The following is an 18,650-nucleotide window of genomic DNA, read 5'->3' on the forward strand; positions in this document are numbered from 1 at the left end:
TGTTCAATCTTTTAGTTGAATGTTCTCCAGACTGCCAAGTGTTCGTTCCCTGTTTTGTTTTTCAGCTGTGCCATTTCCATGTGCTTAGCAGCCGACTTGTATCAGGATGATTGATATTTTTGGATTGAAATGATTTGCTTCCTGTCAGCAGATTGTCATCACTGTGCTATGATGCATGTCTGCCCGGTTGCAGGAGCTGAGGCTTCATGTAAAAGGAATGCTTGGGAGATGATTCATTTTAAATCTGTCAATTCAGTAAATGTAGCATTGACTGTCTCCTCACTATAAAGATTATGGGTTATGATCTCTAGAGAACTGAGCAAAAGAATTAGGAAGAACTTTTCCTTTTCGGAAAATAAGACTGAGCTACAGTGACCTGCAGTGCTCCTTGCAGGTGTGAGGCATGAGGACTGCTCCCACTTATATTTACAGATTTGTTTTTTTTCCCTGGACTTTAAGCATCATCCAGCATGAGGGACTGAAATACTTCCCTGCCCCCTGCACCATTGATGCTGCAGATAATTGCTTTGCTCCGTCACCATCCAAAGCTAGGTTTAGCTGAGCTGATTTTGCACCTGCACCTGTTGAGATATTGCATTGCAGAGTCTGATAATGTGCAGGAGCTCAGGCCTTATGCTGTGAACGATACAAATGGAAGAGGATGTGGCTGTTGACACTTCATTTATCCTTTTCTTCACTACATCAATATATTGATCCCAGGTGGTGGGCTCTGCTTATGGCTCTGCTTTGAGACATTTTCCCTTCCTTTTATTTTCTAAAGTTTTTAATTAGCAGAAAGGGTTTGAAATGTTTCATGATGGAATAAGCAGTGAAGTTGCTGCTCAGAATATGGAACCGTGAGAGAAAATGAACATTGAAGTTAATGGGCCATTAACTGCTGCTCTGCTTGTGTTCTGAGTAGGACTGATTATTTATTTAAATTCTTTTAATATACCAATGCTCAAGATAAGTCTTATCGTACCGGTTTACAGGAGAACTAGGGGAAACCATTTAACTAAATGAGAGAAAGTTACAATGAACAGGGAGTACAATTCGGGATATTTAAGCGAGAGAGAAAAAATTTAACAAAACGTAACTAATAGTAATGCAGGATAGTACAAAATCAATTGATTAGCATGGAGAGCTAAATTAACATTTAATATAAATAAATAGTTCGAACATAACAGGTTCTTTTAGGTACTTGGCTGTAGAGGCATCATACCGGGGTGATGACCTGGGCCAGGAATGGGGGAGTGGAGGGGAAGAGGTTATAGGAGAGGAGGAAAGGTAATGGGACTGGAGTAGGCTACATTGCTAGTTGAGAAGTGTCTCATCTGGGGAATGCTTGTGAGAACAGCCAAGTTTTCAGTTTCTTTCTAAAGGAGAGATGGCTTTGTTCCTGGCATATATCTGGGGGTAATGAGTTCCATTGATGAGGTCCCGCGGAGGACAGTGCTCGTTTTTGAATGGAGTTGTGAATGATGGCTTTGTTTGGGGGAGCCTGGAGAGATCCTTTTTATGTGGATCTGATCGGTCTGGTGGAGGTATGGAGTTCGAGAGGGATTGTGAGTTGGAGTGAGGAATGATGATAGATGGTTTTGTGGATGATGGTCAATGTCTTGAACAGTATTCTATAGTGGATGGGAAGCCAGTGTAGGTGCTTAAGTATCGGTGTGATGTGGTCATTGCGTCGAGAATTCGTGAGGATCCTGGCTGTGGCATTTTGCAGTATCTGTAGAGGTTTAGTTGTGGAGGAGGGGAGGCCGAGCAGCAGCGCGTTGCAGTAGTAAATCTTTGAAAACAGTATGGCTTGGAGGACTGAACTGTAATCATGAAAGTGCAGGAGAGGTCTTAGCTGTTTTAAAACGTGTAACTTATAAAAGCATTCCTTTGTAGTGTTGTAATTAACTTTTTGAAGTTCATTCTGTTGTCCAGAATAGCACCGAGGTCTCTCACCTGGCTTACTGAAGGAAAGATTGGGTTGCAGGCGAGGGGGTTATTATTATTGGGAGTGATGACGAGGAGTTCAGTTTTGGACGTATTGAGAACCAGATTGAGACTGGAAAGTATGCGGTTGATGGAAAGAAGGCAGCTGTTCCAGAGGTTTAGGCTGTTGGAGAGGGGATCCGTGATGGGGGTTAAGATCTGCACGTTGTCAGCATAAATGAAGTGGGTAAGGTTGAGACTTTCTAGAAGCTGGCAAAGGGGTCGCAGGTAGATATTAAACAGGGTAGGGGATAATGAGGAACCCTGGGGTACTCCTTGATTGGAAGGGACGGGGTGGGATTCTTTATAATTTATTCTAACTTTGTAGTGCCTGTTGTTGCGGAATGATTTGAACCAGGTGAGCGCGGTGCCAGTGATGCTGATTTCTGCCAGACGGTTTATGAGGATTGAATGATTTACTGTGTCGAACGCTGCTGAGATGTCGAGGAGAGCTAGAAGGTAGGATTGGCCTTTGTCGAGACCCATCAGGATGTTGTCCGTTAACCGAGAGTAAGAGTGATTCAGTGCTTAGACGTTTCCGGAAACCGAATTGAGATGGGTAAAGAAAGTTGTGAGAGTCAAGGTAATCTATGAGTCGGTTGTTAACCAGCTTTTCCATTAGCTTGGCGATGAAAGGTAAGTTGGCGATGGGGCGGAAGTTTCCCGGATTGGCTGGGTCCAGGTTAGGTTTTTTTAGTAGGGGTTTTAGAGAAGCTGTTTTTAATGAATCCGGGACAAATCCTTGAGTGAGGGAGCAATTTATAATGTCTGCCAGAGGTTTGGCTATGGTGTTAGGGTTGGTGAGTAAGAGTTTGGTAGGTATTTGGTCTATTGGATGTGACGAAGGCTTCATTTTCTTGATTAAAGATTCGATCTCCAGGGAAGAAGTGAGTTCCAGTGATTCTAGTATCAGTTTATGGATGGCTGGGGAGGTGTTTAGGTCAGGAGGAGGCTGGGAGTTTGAAGTGGTCAGAGGTGTGAGTAAATTTTTTATTTTGTTATCGAAGAATATGGCCAATTCCGTGGATTTGTTTTGGGCTTCTTCAGGGATGATTGGAGGGACAGGAGTCGTGAGGGCTGCAACATAAGAAAATAAAGTCTTTGGGTCATACAGAAAGCTATGAATTTTTTTTTGGCGTAAAAATCTCTCTTGGTGCGTAGAATGGTGATCCTGTAGAGGTTCATAGCGGTTTTATAAGTGGCCTGGGAGGTAGGAGAGGGGTCCTTGTACCAGCGTTGTTCTTTAAGTTGCAGGTCTTGTTTGAGCTTCTTCAACTCTGTTGAAAACCAGGGTTTTTTGTTAGGATGGGCAGGATTCATTTCTTTGGAAGCCATGGGGCAGATTTTATTTGCTACAGCTTGTGTGATGTTAAGCCATGAGGTGGTAGCAGTGTCGGCGTTGGAGAGGTCCAGTTTAGTTAGGTCCTTGGCCAGGCTGGAGCTGAGGTCGTCCAAGGAACATGGTTTTCTGAATTGGATGGTAGATTTAGGGATGCTGGGAGACGGTTTTTTTCTTATTGCTAATTCCGTGGAAATCAGTGAGTGATCGGACCAGGGGATGGGTGTACATGTGGGGGGGGGAGGTGGGCGAGAAGGATTCATTTATGAATATAAGGCCCAGAATGTGGCCTGCTTTGTGAGTGGGTTTGTTAATGATTTGATTGAATCCCATGGCCTGGAAAGAAGATAGGAGGGCTTCACAGTTCGAGGAACGAGAAGGGGAGTCCACATGTATGTTGAAGTCACCTAAAATGATAGCAGGGGAGTCCATATTGATGTGTTTGGCTATGATTTCGATGAGAGGAGATGGGTCAGATTCTAGCAGCCCAGGGGGGGGGGGGGCGTATATTAAACATATTTGTAGCTGATTGGATTTGAATAATCCAATTTCAAGTTTAGTCGTCGATTTAAAGGCTTGGTGGGATAGTCTCAGTTCTTTTTTTGCAGCTAGCAATATTCCTCCCCCTCTTTTTTAAGTCTGGGTAGAGAGAATATGTCGTAGAGTTGTAAAGGTAATTGGTTGATTAGGGCTGTATCTGTGTTTGGCAACCAAGTTTCGGTTATAGCGCAGATGTCAGGTTGGGTGTCCGAGAGGTGGTCATTGAGCAGGTGTGATTTTTTTTTTAGAGGGATTAGGAGTTTAGAAGTTAGGGTGATTAATGAGAGACCCAGGAATTGGGTTAGAGGAGAGATGATGGGGATCAGTGATCTCTTTGTGCGTTGAAAATTGCGCGTGAGTATTTTGTTTCTGTAGAGGAATGGGAGTGAGATAAAGGGGGATGGGGTGTGTTTGTATCATGGTGCCTTTAGGAGTAAATTGGATGCTTTCTGGAATCGAGGAGAGTTTCACCGTGCTGGATGATTGAGTGCTGGATGATTGCTGGAAGTGATGGGAGCTGGATGATTACTAGATGAGAAGAGTGCTGGATATTTGTTGGAAGAGATGAGTGATGGATGATTGCTGGAAGAGATGGTTACTGGATGATTGCTGGAATAGATGAGATGATTGCTGGACTAGATGTGAGCAGGAAATTGCTGGAAGAGATGAGTTCTGGGGGGTTGCTTGAGGAGATGGAGTGCTCAGTGATTGCTTGTGGAGAAGACTTAGCGTCCAGTCAGATGAAGCCAGAGCAAGTGGGTTTATGCTTCCCTACCAGCAGATGGAGATGGAGTAAACTGAGGTCACAGTATATAACCCCAGCCAGCCAACCAGTATTCTCCGCCTCCAGCAGATGGTGGACGTGCTTTTCCCCACTGAGGATTGTTTTGATTTGAGAAAAGTAATTCACCCACTCTCCTGCGGTGATTCCATAAGGTCCCCTCAGTTGAGAATTCCTGAGGTGATTTCTGTGGTCCCTAAGAGGTGTGCCTTGGTCTAGTAGCTGGTTTTTCAACCGGCGTGGACTTAGCTGCTTAAGCAGCTGAAAGGCAGCAGTTGCAGGAAGCCGAGCGCAGCGGTGACAGCAAATACCCTCTCTCGCCCTGCAGCCGGAGACCGTTTCTGTGCTCAGCCAGGTAAGGCTGAGCTCTGGTAAGTGTTTTTAATATTTAAAAAAACAAAATTATTGCAGACAGTGCAGGAGAGTTCTGCTAGGGCTTCCTTCCTCCTGGTCTCCATGCTTGGCACGCTGTTCCAATGTTTGTCCCGCTCCGTGGGAGGCTGAAGGATGTGGACAGCCTGGTGGGTTGAGCAGTCTTCATTGGCTAGACCCACTCTGAGGTTTCTTGGTTGCATGCTACGAGGTAGACCTCAACAGCTTTTTGCATGCTTCTTAGGCTGCCCTTTACAGGATTGTCGGTTCAGCTTGTGTGTCTAGCTGTGTGTCCAGGTGTGTCCAGTTTTTTTGGATGTCTAGTCGGGCTTTATTGTGCATCTAGGCTCACGCTTCTTGTGCGTCCAAGTTAAGCATTTTTGTGTGCCTGTCCTTTGAGCAGCACTTAGGGATAGGCGCCTAGCTTTGTGACGCCCAAGTGTCGGATGCCCAAGTGTAGGGTGTCCATGTGTCTGATGCCCAAGTGTTGAGTGCCTAGAAATTTTGGACATTTAAAAAAAACAAAAAATTCCCAGCTAGATGCACATCTCCAGCTGCCGCTCAGCTCGCTGTCAGCCATAATGGCACCTATTCCTAAGCAGCCTAAGCCTTTTTCCTGTTGCGCTGCCTGTCATATTATGCTACGGTTCTTTCATAAGCATGAACTGCCAGCACTGATCTCCCAATTCTTGGACATGCTTATGGTCCCTGGGACCATAAGCATGTCCAAGAATTGGGAGATCAGAGCCGAAGAGAAATCCCATTTTGGTGACCTTGCATAAAGCCTGTACCCTCTGGATCTAGTGATAAGAGGGCGCTTATGTTTCCGAAGGTAGATGCACTTGTGTGTTCAGTCTCCAAGTGGACCACTATTCCTGTGGAAGGAAGAGCGGCCTTGAAGGATGCTCATGATAGAAAGATTGAGACCGTCCTTAGGCATTTGAAGCAGTGGCAATGTCCTTGCAGTTTGCTTCTTGTTCCCTCATGGCTCGCTCTTGTTTGCTTCTCTTTCAGGAGGTTGATGATTTTGGGGTGAATTTCAGGGCAGTTATAGAACCAGCCGCGGCCTTGAATGATTTGGTCTGCACCTCCGCCAGAGGGATAGCTTCGATAGTAGTGGCCAGGCACCAGTTATGGTTGAAAAATTGGTTGGCCGATGCAACCTCCAAGGCTAATCTCACCAAGTTGCCCTCTAATGGCTCGCTTGTATTTTGGAGTGAGTAGGAGAAATAGGCCAGTAAGTGGGGCGGATCTCTGGTTCGCTTGCCGGAAGATAAGTAGACGCAGTACCCCTTTAACATGAGGGGTCGTGCTAGAGAATCCAGGCATTTTCGACTTTGAGGAATGACCTTTCAGAGGATTCAGCAGGTGTCAGCCCTTTCGTCCCAGACAACCCAGAAGAGGTGCAGGTTCTGCTAGTGGTACCTCTCAAGCCTCCCAATGAAGGTTTGCCGACCCACCCCCGGGAACAGGAGATAGGAGGATGCCTCTCTCTCTTTTTTTTATCAGAGGTGGGTTGAAATCACATCGTATCAGTGGGACCTGGAAGTGATGTGAGACGGATGTGATGGAATTTTGCAGTGTACCTCGGGAGTTATTCATGGAGCCGCTGTGCCATTCCCTGCAGAAGAGGCAGGCGGTGGAGAGTACATTGTCAAGGTTCCTCAGTCTGAGGGCTGTGGTCCCAGTGTCCACATCCCACGAAGATACGGGATGAGAGCTCCTTTCATCCCATACTGGATCTCAAATGTGTGAGCAGTCATCTGCATGTGAACCATTTCCGCATGGAAACATTGCGCTCAGTGCTATTGGCTGTGCAGTCGAGGAGTATTTGACTTCCCTGGATCTGTCAGAAGCGTACCTTAACATTCCCATCTGACTGGAACATCATTGCTTTCTCCGGTTTGCAGTGCTGGAGCATCATTTTCAGTTTCGGTGCTGCCCTTTGGTTTGGCCACCACTCCCAGAATCTTCTCCAATGTAATGGTAGTATTTGCAGCAGAAATACTCCTGTATTTGGACGACTGGCTGTTCTGAGCCAAGTCGCCAGAAGAGAGCCACCTGGTGACTCACAAGGTGATTTCCCTGCTGCCGGAACTCGGCTGGGTGGTGAACATAAGAAAATGCCATACTGGGTCAGACCAAGGGTCCATCAAGCCCAGCATCCTGTTTCCAACAGTGGCCAATCCAGGCCATAAGAACCTGGCAAGTACCCAAAAACTAAGTCTATTCCATGTTACCATTGCTAATGGCAGTGGCTATTCTCTAAGTTTTCAGCCTTCTCAGTTGCTGGAATACTTCGGGGTTCGTTTCGACTCTAAGCAGGGCAAGGTGTTCCTGCTGACAGTTCAATTTCAGAATTTGGTAGTCCAGTTCTCTGTTGATGACCACTCTATGCCCAACTGTATGGTCTTGTCTGCAGGTACTTGGCTTGATGGCAGTAACCCTAGAAGTGGTACCGAGGGCGAGGGCATATATGCATCCTCTTCAGTGCTCCCTGCTGCTCGGTGGAATCTGCAGTCTCAAAACTATTTGATTTAGCTTTTCCTGCCGATGGAGGAGTCCTCCCAACTGCAGTGGTGACTACAGACAGAACATCTGAGGAAGGGAGTTCCTCTAATCCCTCTGGACTGGCCGGTGCTGATGATGGATGCGAGTCTCCCTGGTTGGGGAACTCAGTCAGGAGCTGACAGCGCAAGGCCGCTGGAATGCAGAGAAGTCTCTCTGGAACATCAATCGCCTGGAAGCCAGAGCAGTCCGGTTGGTGTGTTTACAGTTCAGTGACAGGCTGTAGGGTTGATTTGGTCCGAATAATGTCTGACAATGCTACGACGGTGGCTTACATCAATTGGCAGGGTGGAACCAAGAGCCAACAGGTGTCACAGTATATAGATCAACTTATGGAATGGGCAGAAGTATATCTCCAGATGATCTCGGCCTTGTACATCGCAGGGAAAGACAACGTAAGAGCAGACTTTCTCTGCAGGGAGAGCCTGGACCCAGGGAGTGGGCTTTGTCAGACGAGACATTTCAACCATAAACTGCTATTATGGTAATTAATAAGCAGTAGTAGATTGTGATCTATCTAATGTTTGGGTACTTGTCAGGTACTTGTGACTTGGATTGGCCACTGTTGGAAACAGGATACTGGGCTTGATGGACCCTTGGTCTGACCAAGTATGGCATTTCTTATGTTTTGACTGATTCGGGTTCTCTGGGGTCTTCCATTCTTAGACCTGTTGCAATGCGAAGGTTCTGCGCTTCCATTCTTAGACCTGTGCAATGCGAATGTTCTGCACTTTAGTTGCAGAAGAAATCCGAAGTCCTTGAGGATCGATGCCCTAGTGCAGGAGTGGCTGCATGCCTTTCCTCCATGGCCCATGTTGTGCAGATTGATTTGAAGGTTCCCGTGCTACGGAAGGATGGTGTTCTTGGTCGCTGTGGTTTGGCCCAGGAGACAGTGGTATGCAGATCTACAGAGGCTTTTCGTGGACTCACCTCTTTGACTTCTAGCGCACAGGAACGTTCTTCACAAAGATCCAAATCGATTTTGTCTTACGGTTTGGCCCTTGAAAGGACTTGCTTGCTGAAACTTGGCTATTCTGCTGCAGTGATTTCCACCTTACTAGCAACAAGAAGGTTCTTTACTTCTTTGGTTTATGTACGGGTTTGGAGAGTGTTTGAGGCCTGGTGTGAGGATTGTGGTACTCTTCCTACCTTGGTCAAGATTCTGCTCATTTTGTAATTTTTGCAGGAGGCTCTCAATTCCTTAAAGGTACAGGCACCTGCTTTAGGGGTCAGGTGAATGGTGGATCCTTGTTGGCTCATCCTGATGTGGTCCATTTTCTGAGAGGCATAAAACATCTTCGTACTTTCTTTGGTTTCCAGTGGCCTTGTGGAGTCTTAATTTGGTATTGGACTTCTTGGCAAGCCCTACATTTAGATCGTTACGTACTCTCTTCTTGCGGTTAGTTATCCTTGAAGTAATTATTCTGGCAATTCTGAACCACAGGTCCTGTCTAGCCGGGAACCGAAAATCCAGGAGCAGTACAGCTGCATACTGTTTCTTCCTTTTTAATGAAGGTGGTCACAGAGTTTCTCTTGAATCAGTCTCTCTCCCTGCCATCCTTAGAGAGTGAGATGTAGAGGATTATCGTTTGTTTCGACCCTTGGATGTCACGTGACATTGTCAGATATCTCAAGATTACAGAACCCTTGCGGAAGTTGGCCCATCTATTGTCCTTCACGGTGGTACTAGAAGGAAGAGCCAGCCTTGCGGGCTACATTAGCTCACTGGATTAAGGAGGTAATCACGGCTGCTGGGGAGCAGTTACCTAGTCGGGTTAGGGCTCATTCCACTAGGGCTCAGGCAGTGTCATGGGCAGAAGTTAGATTGTTGTCCCCATCGACATTTGCTGTGCTGAGACATGGTCCTACTTATGTACCTTTTCCAGGTATTATCGTCTGGATGTGCAGGCCCAGGAGGATGCAGCCTTTGCATGGGCGGTTTTGTCTGGACCACTGGCAGCCTCTCGCCCTATGAGGGAGTAGTTTGGGTATGTCCCACTTCTTCTGGATTCATCTGAATGGATGCTAAGAAATGAGAACTTACTACTTACCTGATAATTTCCTTTTCTTTAGGACAGTCAGATGAATCCAGCTTCCCTTCCTTGGCTGCCAAATGATTGTACTAAAATCGTCCTGTGTGGCTACATGTTTATTTATTTATTTAGAAGTTTTTATATACCGATGAACGTTGGGAACATCTCATCGGTTCACAATAAACAGAATGCAGCTAAAAGAGCTTTACAGTGAAACAGAGAACAATATGCATAAAATTACATAAAATTAAAATAAAGCACATAATGACAATATAATGGTACGATTGATACTACTAACAGTATAAGTATTTACAAGAATAAAGTCAGAAAGTCATATGAGTTAGAATGAGGTGTTAGGTGTATGCCTGCTTGAAGAGGTGAGTTTTCAAGTTTTGTTTAAATTTTTTGGAGCAAGATTCTTGCCGTAGGGAGGATGGTAGGTTGTTCCATAGCGTGGGCCCCGCTAATGATAGGGCCCGAGCTTTGGTGGAGCATAGTTTAAATTGTTTAGGTGATGGAGTGAGTAGTGTTGCTTTATGTTGTTGTCTTGTGGGTCTACTTGTGTTGTGAAAGCTCAGGTGTTCTGTGAACCATTGCATATTTTGGTTGTTTAGAGCTTTGTGGATTAGCGTAAGAGTTTTGTATGTTATTCTCGCAGTGACTGGTAACCAATGTAGGTGTCTCAGTACTGGAGTTATTGTGGTCGTTCCTTTGAGCGTTTGTAAGGATCCATGCAGCTGCATTTTGTAGCAATTGCAGCGGTTGCAGTGTGCTTTTGGGTAAGCCTATGAGTAAGGCGTTACAGTAGTCTATTTTCGATAGAATGAAAGCTTGAAGAATGGTGCGAAAGTCGCTGAGGTGAAGAAGGGGTTTAAGTTTCTTAAGGCAGTGTAGTTTGAAGTAACAATCTTTGAGAGTATTGTTAATAAATTTTTTGAATGTAAGGTGATTGTCAATAGTAATGCCAAGGCTGCGCACCGGTTGGTTGGAGGCAGTGAGGGTGTGAGAAGTGCTGCCTAGCTGCAGGGGTGAAGGGATGTTTTGCGGTGTGATATGGAGCAACTCAGTTTTGGCAGTGTTCAGTGCGAGGTAGTTGCTTTTCAGTAATGCATTAATGAGGGCTAAGGTGGAATGCAAAGTCTCGGTGGCTTTGAGAAATGTGTCATTTACAGGTATAAGGATTTGCACGTCGGCATAGATGAAGTGCGGGAGGCCTAGAGAGGATAGAAGGTTGCATAGGGGGAGGAGGTAGATGTTGAATAATGTGGAAGATAGTGAGGAGCCTTGGGGAACACCATGAGTGAGGGGGATGGGTTTGGAAGTACAATTGCCTATTTGGACACTGTATTGCCTGTCCTGAAGGTATGATTGGAACCACTGGAGGGCTGTTCCTGTAATGCCAATATCATTGTTACAGGGATTACTGGTAAGTGTTAGTCCAGTCCTTAGACTAGCATTATTACATTCTTGTCTGAGCTCAGTGTTGCCTGTTGGCTGAGTATTGAAATGTTTATCTGTTTCTAATCAAGTTTTTTGCTAGTCTGTCCACAGTTGCTTTTGAAGAGAATACTGGCTGGCTGATGTCACTAGAGGGGTTATATACTGTGACATCAGTTAACTCCTCTATCTGCTGGTAAGGGAGCATAAACCTACTTGTTCTGGATTCATCTGACTGTCCTAAAGAAAAGGAAATTATCAGGTAAGAAGTAATTTTTCATTCTTAGCTGGGCTTACATCAATATTGGCACTACTAGAGAGAGATTAACTGTACATTTTAAGTCTTTAGCTATGTGTTGAAATACATGGAAAGAGAGGGAACAATGAATTGGTTGTTCTTGATGATTTTTGGAACACCTGCATGGATTATAAATCATAAGTACTGGGTAGATGCAGCCTAGCAATTTCTTGTTTAAAAATTATTAATGACATCTGTCTGTAGGTGTTGGGGATTTTTTTTATACTCTTTTTATTGTTAAAGTAAATAAGCATAATGATCTGACATATCAGAGCTCGGAGTTCCTATCTCATGCTGGTTCTGGCTTAAGTGAAGTCTCAGTGATTTAGCACTAGGTTGGTAATATTGCCTTGATACCTCTGTTTTTAAGAAATTAAAATCCTTGCTTTTTTTCTTCATTCAGCAGACTAAAAATAACTTGAACACTATCAGAAAATGGACATGATTGCCCGGTTTGGGAAGAAGCTGATTCGCACAAGAGTTGTGGACCTCAACACAGAGCGCAATCTGTTTGCTCGCTGCCTCACTACATTGGACCTCATTGCTCTGGGGGTTGGTAGCACCCTAGGAGCTGGAGTCTATGTCTTAGCAGGGGAAGTGGCCAAGGATAAGGCAGGACCATCCATTGTTCTTTGTTTTTTCATTGCTGCTCTCTCCTCTGTGCTGGCTGGACTCTGCTATGCAGAGTTTGGTGCCAGAGTCCCCAAGACTGGCTCTGCTTACTTGTACTGCTATGTCACTGTGGGAGAAATCTGGGCCTTCACCACAGGCTGGAACCTTATACTCTCTTATGTTTTAGGTAAGTGATCTTTTGGCTTGGGGGTTCTACAGTACTTAATGATGGCAGGAATGTGCTGCAGTTCTGACAAAGCATTCAGTTGTTGATTTGGCTACAATATCAACACAGTGCTTAGGGATGCGCATTGGTTTCTAGTTGACACAGGAGTGAAATTTTAAAGCTGGTACACTAGCTCTAAGATATTGCAGGGGTATGTGCCTGTGTATGCTTTGCAGCCAGAAGTTGAAGGGCTTTTATGTGCTCTTACTGTTAAAATAGCCAGGTTGTCCAAGGCTAGGTATCAGTCATTTTCAGTAGTGGCTCCTTGTCTTTGGAATTCTCTATCTTGGAACCTGTATATTTGTTCTGGATTGATGAATTTTAAAAGATTATTGCAGAAACTTTTATTCTTGTTTAAGAAGTTTTAGTTCAGGTTCCTTGTTGGTATTAGTATAACATAACTGACTGTTAGGACCAATTATATCTATATATCTATATATATATATATATTTTTTTTTTTTTTACAAAACTTTTTCTTTGCAATTAAAAAAAACAAGATTCATCCAGATAAGTACTCATAAACGTCCAGGATATCTACTGTGGCGTTGTCATGTTCAGCTCAGACTTTCTCAGTTTGCTCAAAGCTATATTACCTGCCTTAAGCCAATGCCGTCCCCTTTTGTAAATACTGTGTAAAAGAATTTTAAGTTCCTGTACATACTCAGATCATTCCAGACCAGTGGGTTGGGTGTTCCTACCAGCAAATGGAGTCGGAGAACAAATACTTTGGACTCTGCTACATGCCACCTGCAGTCCCCCAGTATCTCTGTGACTCCAGCAGATGGTAGAGATGCAAACCTGCAGTCTAGGGTTTAGTTATATAAAAAAAAAAAAAGTGTAGTTTAGATTAGCTGAGCTGAAATTTTTCTCCTTGAGGTGTTAAGTACCGTTGCGGGCCATCCCTCCAGTGGAGCCGGGTGTCCGGGGGGGGGGGGGGGGTGTTTAGATACCCCTGATTGTGTTTTGCCAGCACCCTGCCGGAGGACCTGATAACCAGAGGCTTCTGGTTCCCTCGGCCTCCAAAGCTGTTCCCGGTTTCCTCTGGTCCTGCTGAGATTGTCTAAAGTTTTTATTAAAGAAAAAAGAAAAGTGATTTCATCAGAACCTAAGAAGTTCCTCAGGAAGGCCTTTGGTCTTAGTCAGGGCCCGGCTGGGTCAGTGGGTACTGCAGCCCGAGGAGGAGACTGTCAGTGTCTGGGGCATGAGGGTCGGCAGCTAGAGGCTCCGGACGGATGTGACATCAGATGCGATTGCTTGCTGAAGGGAGGGGGCTCTAACTCTTTCGGGGAGCGTGCTGGTTCTTTCTCACGTCCTGTGATGTGAGTGATGCTTTTGGGTTAGGCAGCTGCGGGCCCTGGTGTCTTGGTCCCCAGGTGCTTTTGTCCACCAGCGGGTGGCCGAGTACGGTTCCTTTTCGGCGGGTGCCGTTTTTATTGGAGCGCTCCTGTGATTTGCCGCATGGCGCCGAAATCCAAGATGGCCGCCTGCAGCGTGTGTGACACGGCAGGGGGGCAGGTTGGATTCACACTCTCTCTGCGAGAGCTGTGAGTCGGGAGAGGAGGGCCCCTCGGGGGGGGGGCGGGGGCCACTCAGTTAGGCTAGGCCTCCGTTCAACCAGGCCTTCTGCCTTTGCCTCGGAAATAGAGGATTCTGACCTTGTGGTGCCGGGGAGGGGGGATTCTCCTCCACCCTTTCCCCTATGGAGTTGGTTTGTGCGCCTCTGGATGACTCTGTACAGCCTGAGCCCCCACAGGGGGTGGAGGAGCAGCCTGTGGATTTCTCTCCTGAATTTGTGCTGCTTCATCAGGCCTTTCTGGCCAATCAAAGATCTGGAATTAAAAGGACAGCGGAGTGGTCGGCAGACCCGTTAAGCGGGGGATCAAAACGTTCTCAGGATCCCCTGCGGCCCCTGGGTCTCCATCAAGCGCGAGGTTATCGGGCCTCTAGTGGGGACGCTTTGGGGGCACTGCAAAGTGACCCTGCCGGACACTCAGGGGACAGTTCAGGATCTGATCCCTCCCCAGACCTGAGAGATCCTGACACAGATGACCCAGCCTTGGATGGATCCCCAATCCTGGAGGGGGATGACCCTCGAGTTGTCCGGCTATTCAAATTGGAGGAACTACCCTCATTGATTCCCCAAGTTTTAGAAGAGTTGGGGGTTAAGGTCTCCCAGGAAGAGTCGGATAGTGAGGTGGTCAATCTGGTGTTCGATGGTCTGCGAGGACCGACAACCGCATTTCCTCTGCCCAAGAAGATCAGGAAGTTGGTGACAAGGAAGTGGGACTCTTCTGATTCCGGCTTGAAAGTGGGCTGAGCGATGGCAAAAATTTACCCCCTCTCTTTGGAGACCTTTTACCTTCTGAAAGTGTCGCCGGTTGATGCGGCTATTTCGGCAATCACCAAGAAGACAATCCCGGTGGCTGGGGTGGCTGCTGTGAAAGACATGCAGGACCACAAACTGGAAATTCAGCTGAAGCATTTGTTTGAGGTCTCCGCGTTCGGCCTGCACGTGGCAGTGTGTGTCAGCATGATGCAGTGTGCCTGTCTGTGTTGTGTCCGGAAGGTTGCGGAGGTGGTAGCAGCGGGCGACTTTTAGCCCTTGCAAGCGGCCTGCCTTGAGGCGGGAGTGGCTTATGTGGCTGATGCTCTCTATGATTTGGTTCGCACCTCTGCGCGTAGTATGGTTTCCTCTGTGGCGGCTCGCAGGCTTTTATGGTTACGGAACTGGTCTGCGGACTTGTCCTCTAAGGCGCAGTTCTGTAATCTCCCCTTCAAGGGAAAACTCCTGTTTGGGGAGGATTTGGACCAGTTGGTGAAGCTATTGGGGGAGACTAAGGGCAATAGGTTGCCGGAAGATAGGAAGCAGAGTAAGAAGGCTTTTCCTTCACGAGCTCGTTTTAGGGATTCTCAGCATTTTTGTTCTGGTAAACCTGTTCCTTTCCCTAGGTCCAGGCAAGGCTCTGCTTGTCTGCAGTCCTTTACTGGAGGTTGTTGGACTCCCAAAGATGGTACAGGTCAGGGCTCAGGAGGTGGTAAGCCTCCCCAGTGAGGCCAGGGGCCTCCACTCCCACGTAGAAGCTGTAGGAGGCAGATTATCCAGCTTCTACGAGGAGTGGGAGAAGATTACCTCAGACAGGTAGGTCTTGGAGGTAGTCTGGCACAGTTACACTCTAGATTTCCTGTTTCCAGTTCAGGACGCTTTTGTAGTCTCGTGTGATTTCTCATGGCAGGCGAGAGGCCATGTGGGTGACTCTCCAGAGGTTACTCGATCTCAATGCCATTTGCCCAGTCCTTTCTGCAGAGCAGGGCCAGGGTCAGTGTACTTCATGGTTCCCAAGAAGGAAGGGTCCCTTTGTCCTATCCTCGGCTTGCAGAAGGTGAACCAGTGCCTATGAGTTCCCAAGTTCCGCATGGAAACGTTCCGAACAGTGCTTGCGGTGGTGCGCAAAGGGGAGTTCCTTACATCCTTAGATCTAACGGAGGCTTATCTGCACATTCTGCGAACCAGGGCCATCAAAGATTCCTGAGGTTCAAGGTGCTGGATCAGCATTTTCAGTTTCAGGCTCTTCCCTTTGGGCTGGCCATGGCTCCTCGCACGTTTACCGAGGTGATGGTAGTAGAAGCAGCAGCTCTGCGCAAAGAAGGGATCTTGCTGCATCCATATTTGGACGATTGGCTCATCCGGGCGAAGTCTCAGGAGGACTGCAAGAGATCTCTCCAGAGAGTGATGACCACCCTATGATCTCTTGGTTGGGTCATCAACCTGCGGAAGAGCCAGCTGGTGCCCACTCAATGCCTGGTGTACCTAGGTGCGCGGTTCGACACGCAAAAGGGCAAGGTCTTCCTGGAGACAAAGTGCAGAAGTTATAAACTCAAGTGAAAGGCCTTCTTCGCTTGACGGTGCCAACAGCCTGGGATTATCTCCACATCCTGAGCTCCATGGTGTCCACATTAGAGCTGGTGCCTTGGGCTTTTGCGCACTTGAGACCTTTACAGCCTGCGCTGTTGTCCAGGTGGAGCCCTATGTCAGAGCAGTTCCATATTCCATTGCCTCTTCAGGAACCCAGATGCAGTCTCTCTTGGTAGCTGTTGTCGCAACCTGGAGAAAGGGGTGGGGTTGGACCCTCTGGCTTGGATGGTCGTCTCTATGGATGCCAGCCTCTCCGGATGGGTAGTGGTGTGTGAAGACAAGACCGCTTAAGGCCTTTGGCGAATGTTGGAGAAATCTTGGTCCATCAGCAGACTCGAAACCTGGGCGGTTCACCGGGCCCTTTAGGTGTTCCTTCCCTTAGTCAGGGGTCGGATGGTGCACATCTTGTCTGACAACGTGACCACAATGGCATATATCAGCAGGCAGGGGGGAACTAGGAGCCCTGCGATGGCGTTAGAAGTGCAACATTTGTTCACCTGGGCAGAGATTCATCTCGGGAGCATCACCGCATCGCATGTCACGGGAGTGGACTTCCTCAGCCGACAGCGCTTGGACTCCAGAGAGTGGAAGTTGTCCTCCAAGGCGTGAAATCACATTTGCGCCAGATGGGGCGCTCCGCAGTTGGACCTGATGGCGACTTGAGCCAACTCGAAACGGTTCAGTTTTTCAGTCGAAGGAGGGAACACGGATCAGTGGGACTCGATGCTCTGATGTGTCCATGGCCCACAGGATTTCTTTTCTGTCTTCCCACCGTGGCCTCTCAGCTGTGTTCTCATGTGGATAGAGTCGCATTGCGGATCTGCTGTGCTCATGGCTCTGGAGTGGCCCAGGCATCCCTGGTTCGCGGATCTGGTAAGACTGGCGGAGGACGGTCCTCTTCGTCTAGCTCATCTTCTGCGTCAGGAGCCTATATTCTCTGATCGAGTCTATCACTTCTGTCTCGCGGCTTGGCTTTTGAGAGGCAGAGGTCACGTCTGAAAGGGTATTCTGAGTCTGTAATTTCCACTCTTCTTCAGGTTAGGAGATCTGTTACATCGATGGCATATGCCAGGGTTTGGCAGGAGTTTGAAGGTTGGTGCTTGCAGAGGAATCTGAGTTCTGTGGCTGTGGGGGTGTCCCAGATTTTGGATTTCCTGCAGCAGGGGTTAGCTAAGGGCTTAGCCTTTAACTCTCTTCGAGTTCAGGTAGCTGCTTTGGGAGCCCTCCGAGATTTTGCTCAGGGTCAGAAGCTGCTGATGCATCTGGATATCATCAGGTTTCTTAGAGGAGCGAAGCATTTGCGCCTGCCAGTGCGCAAAGTATGCCTAGAGTGGAGCTTAAATTTTGTACTCCGCGCTCTATGCGAAGCACCATTTGAACTGTTGAAGAGGGCGTCATTGAAGGATTTGACTCTGAGACAGTGTTCCTGGTGACTGTCTGTTCGGCACGGAGGATTTCGGAGCTGCAAGCCTTATCCTGTACAGACCCTTTCCTGAGAATTTTTTTTTCTCATTTAAAGTTTTTATTGAAACTTTCACAATATCAGAAGCACAAGGCAACTAGCATAATAACAGGGATATAACACAGCAGTGAAAAACAGCGTATACAGCTCTATAAAAAGGAAAGGTATATCCAAGCGCAACACATAACAAAGCATGCCCTGTGATACAGAACATAAATCCTCCATTTTTTTTTTCTCCCTCCCTTACCCCCCTCCCCCCATCTCCACACATACTGCCAAAATGAGGTCAAATAAATGAAATTAAGAACAACCACCCTAGCCTCCCCAAAGAACAGGGAATCACTCTATACATGAGGTGGTGTATTGGAACAGGACTGATCAGTAGCCTGGGTGAGTTTCCAACTGATATATGGTTGCCATATCTTGTCAAATTTAAATGTGCATTTGTGCTTGAAGGCTGTTATCTTAGACAATAAATAAATCTTGTCCACTTTCTGTTGTATGAGTGCTTTTGTGGGTACCCTGGGGTCCTTCCAAGTCCGTGCAATCTCCAGACGGGTGGCTAACAGAACATGGTGAGCCATCTTATTAAAATCCTCTGGCAAGCCCACAAACTTTCGCCCAAGCAACGCCTGCGCCGGTACCTTTCCTGAGAATTTACCGGGACAGGGTATCCTTGCAAACAGTTCCTTCCTTCGTGCCCAAAGTGGTCTCATCTTTCCATGTCAGACGGTGGAACTTCCAGCTTTTCCGGACTGGTCCCGTGATTCCTCCCGGGAGAGGGAGCTGCATTTGTTGGACATGCGGCATATCCTTCTCCGCTATCTGGAGGTTTCTAATGCTTTTCGACAGTCAGACAATCTCTTTATCTTATTTGCTGGGGCCAAGAAGGGAGACAAAGCATTGAAAGCTACCATTTCTAGATGGATTCGGGAAGTTATCACTTCCACTTACATTTCTAAAGGAAAGCAGGCTCCTGTGGGGTTGAGAGCCCACGCCACAAGGGCACAAGTGGCCTCCTGGGCAGAGTGTCAATTTCTTTCTCCACAGCAGATTTGTAGGGCGGCTGTCTGGTCTTCCCTT

The 18,650-nt window shown here is 47.1% G+C and overlaps 1 protein-coding gene across 6 annotated transcripts in view; it reads left to right on the forward strand.

Annotated features, from left to right (window-relative positions):
* Window positions 1-18,650, forward strand: part of SLC7A3 (solute carrier family 7 member 3) — a 221,230-nt gene that overhangs the window by 65,905 nt on the left and 136,675 nt on the right. For 5 of the 6 annotated variants that reach the window (XM_029607239.1, XM_029607243.1, XM_029607244.1 and 2 more), the window contains one exon: window positions 11,758-12,153. In XM_029607239.1, coding sequence (XP_029463099.1) covers window positions 11,790-12,153 — 364 coding nt within the window. In that variant the 5' untranslated portion in view covers window positions 11,758-11,789. The remainder of the gene's footprint in view (window positions 1-11,757; window positions 12,154-18,650) is intronic. The other variant, XM_029607240.1, reaches the window with a different exon arrangement.

This window comes from Rhinatrema bivittatum, chromosome 6 (assembly GCF_901001135.1).
Source record: "Rhinatrema bivittatum chromosome 6, aRhiBiv1.1, whole genome shotgun sequence".
Classification (NCBI taxonomy): Eukaryota; Metazoa; Chordata; class Amphibia; order Gymnophiona; family Rhinatrematidae; genus Rhinatrema; species Rhinatrema bivittatum.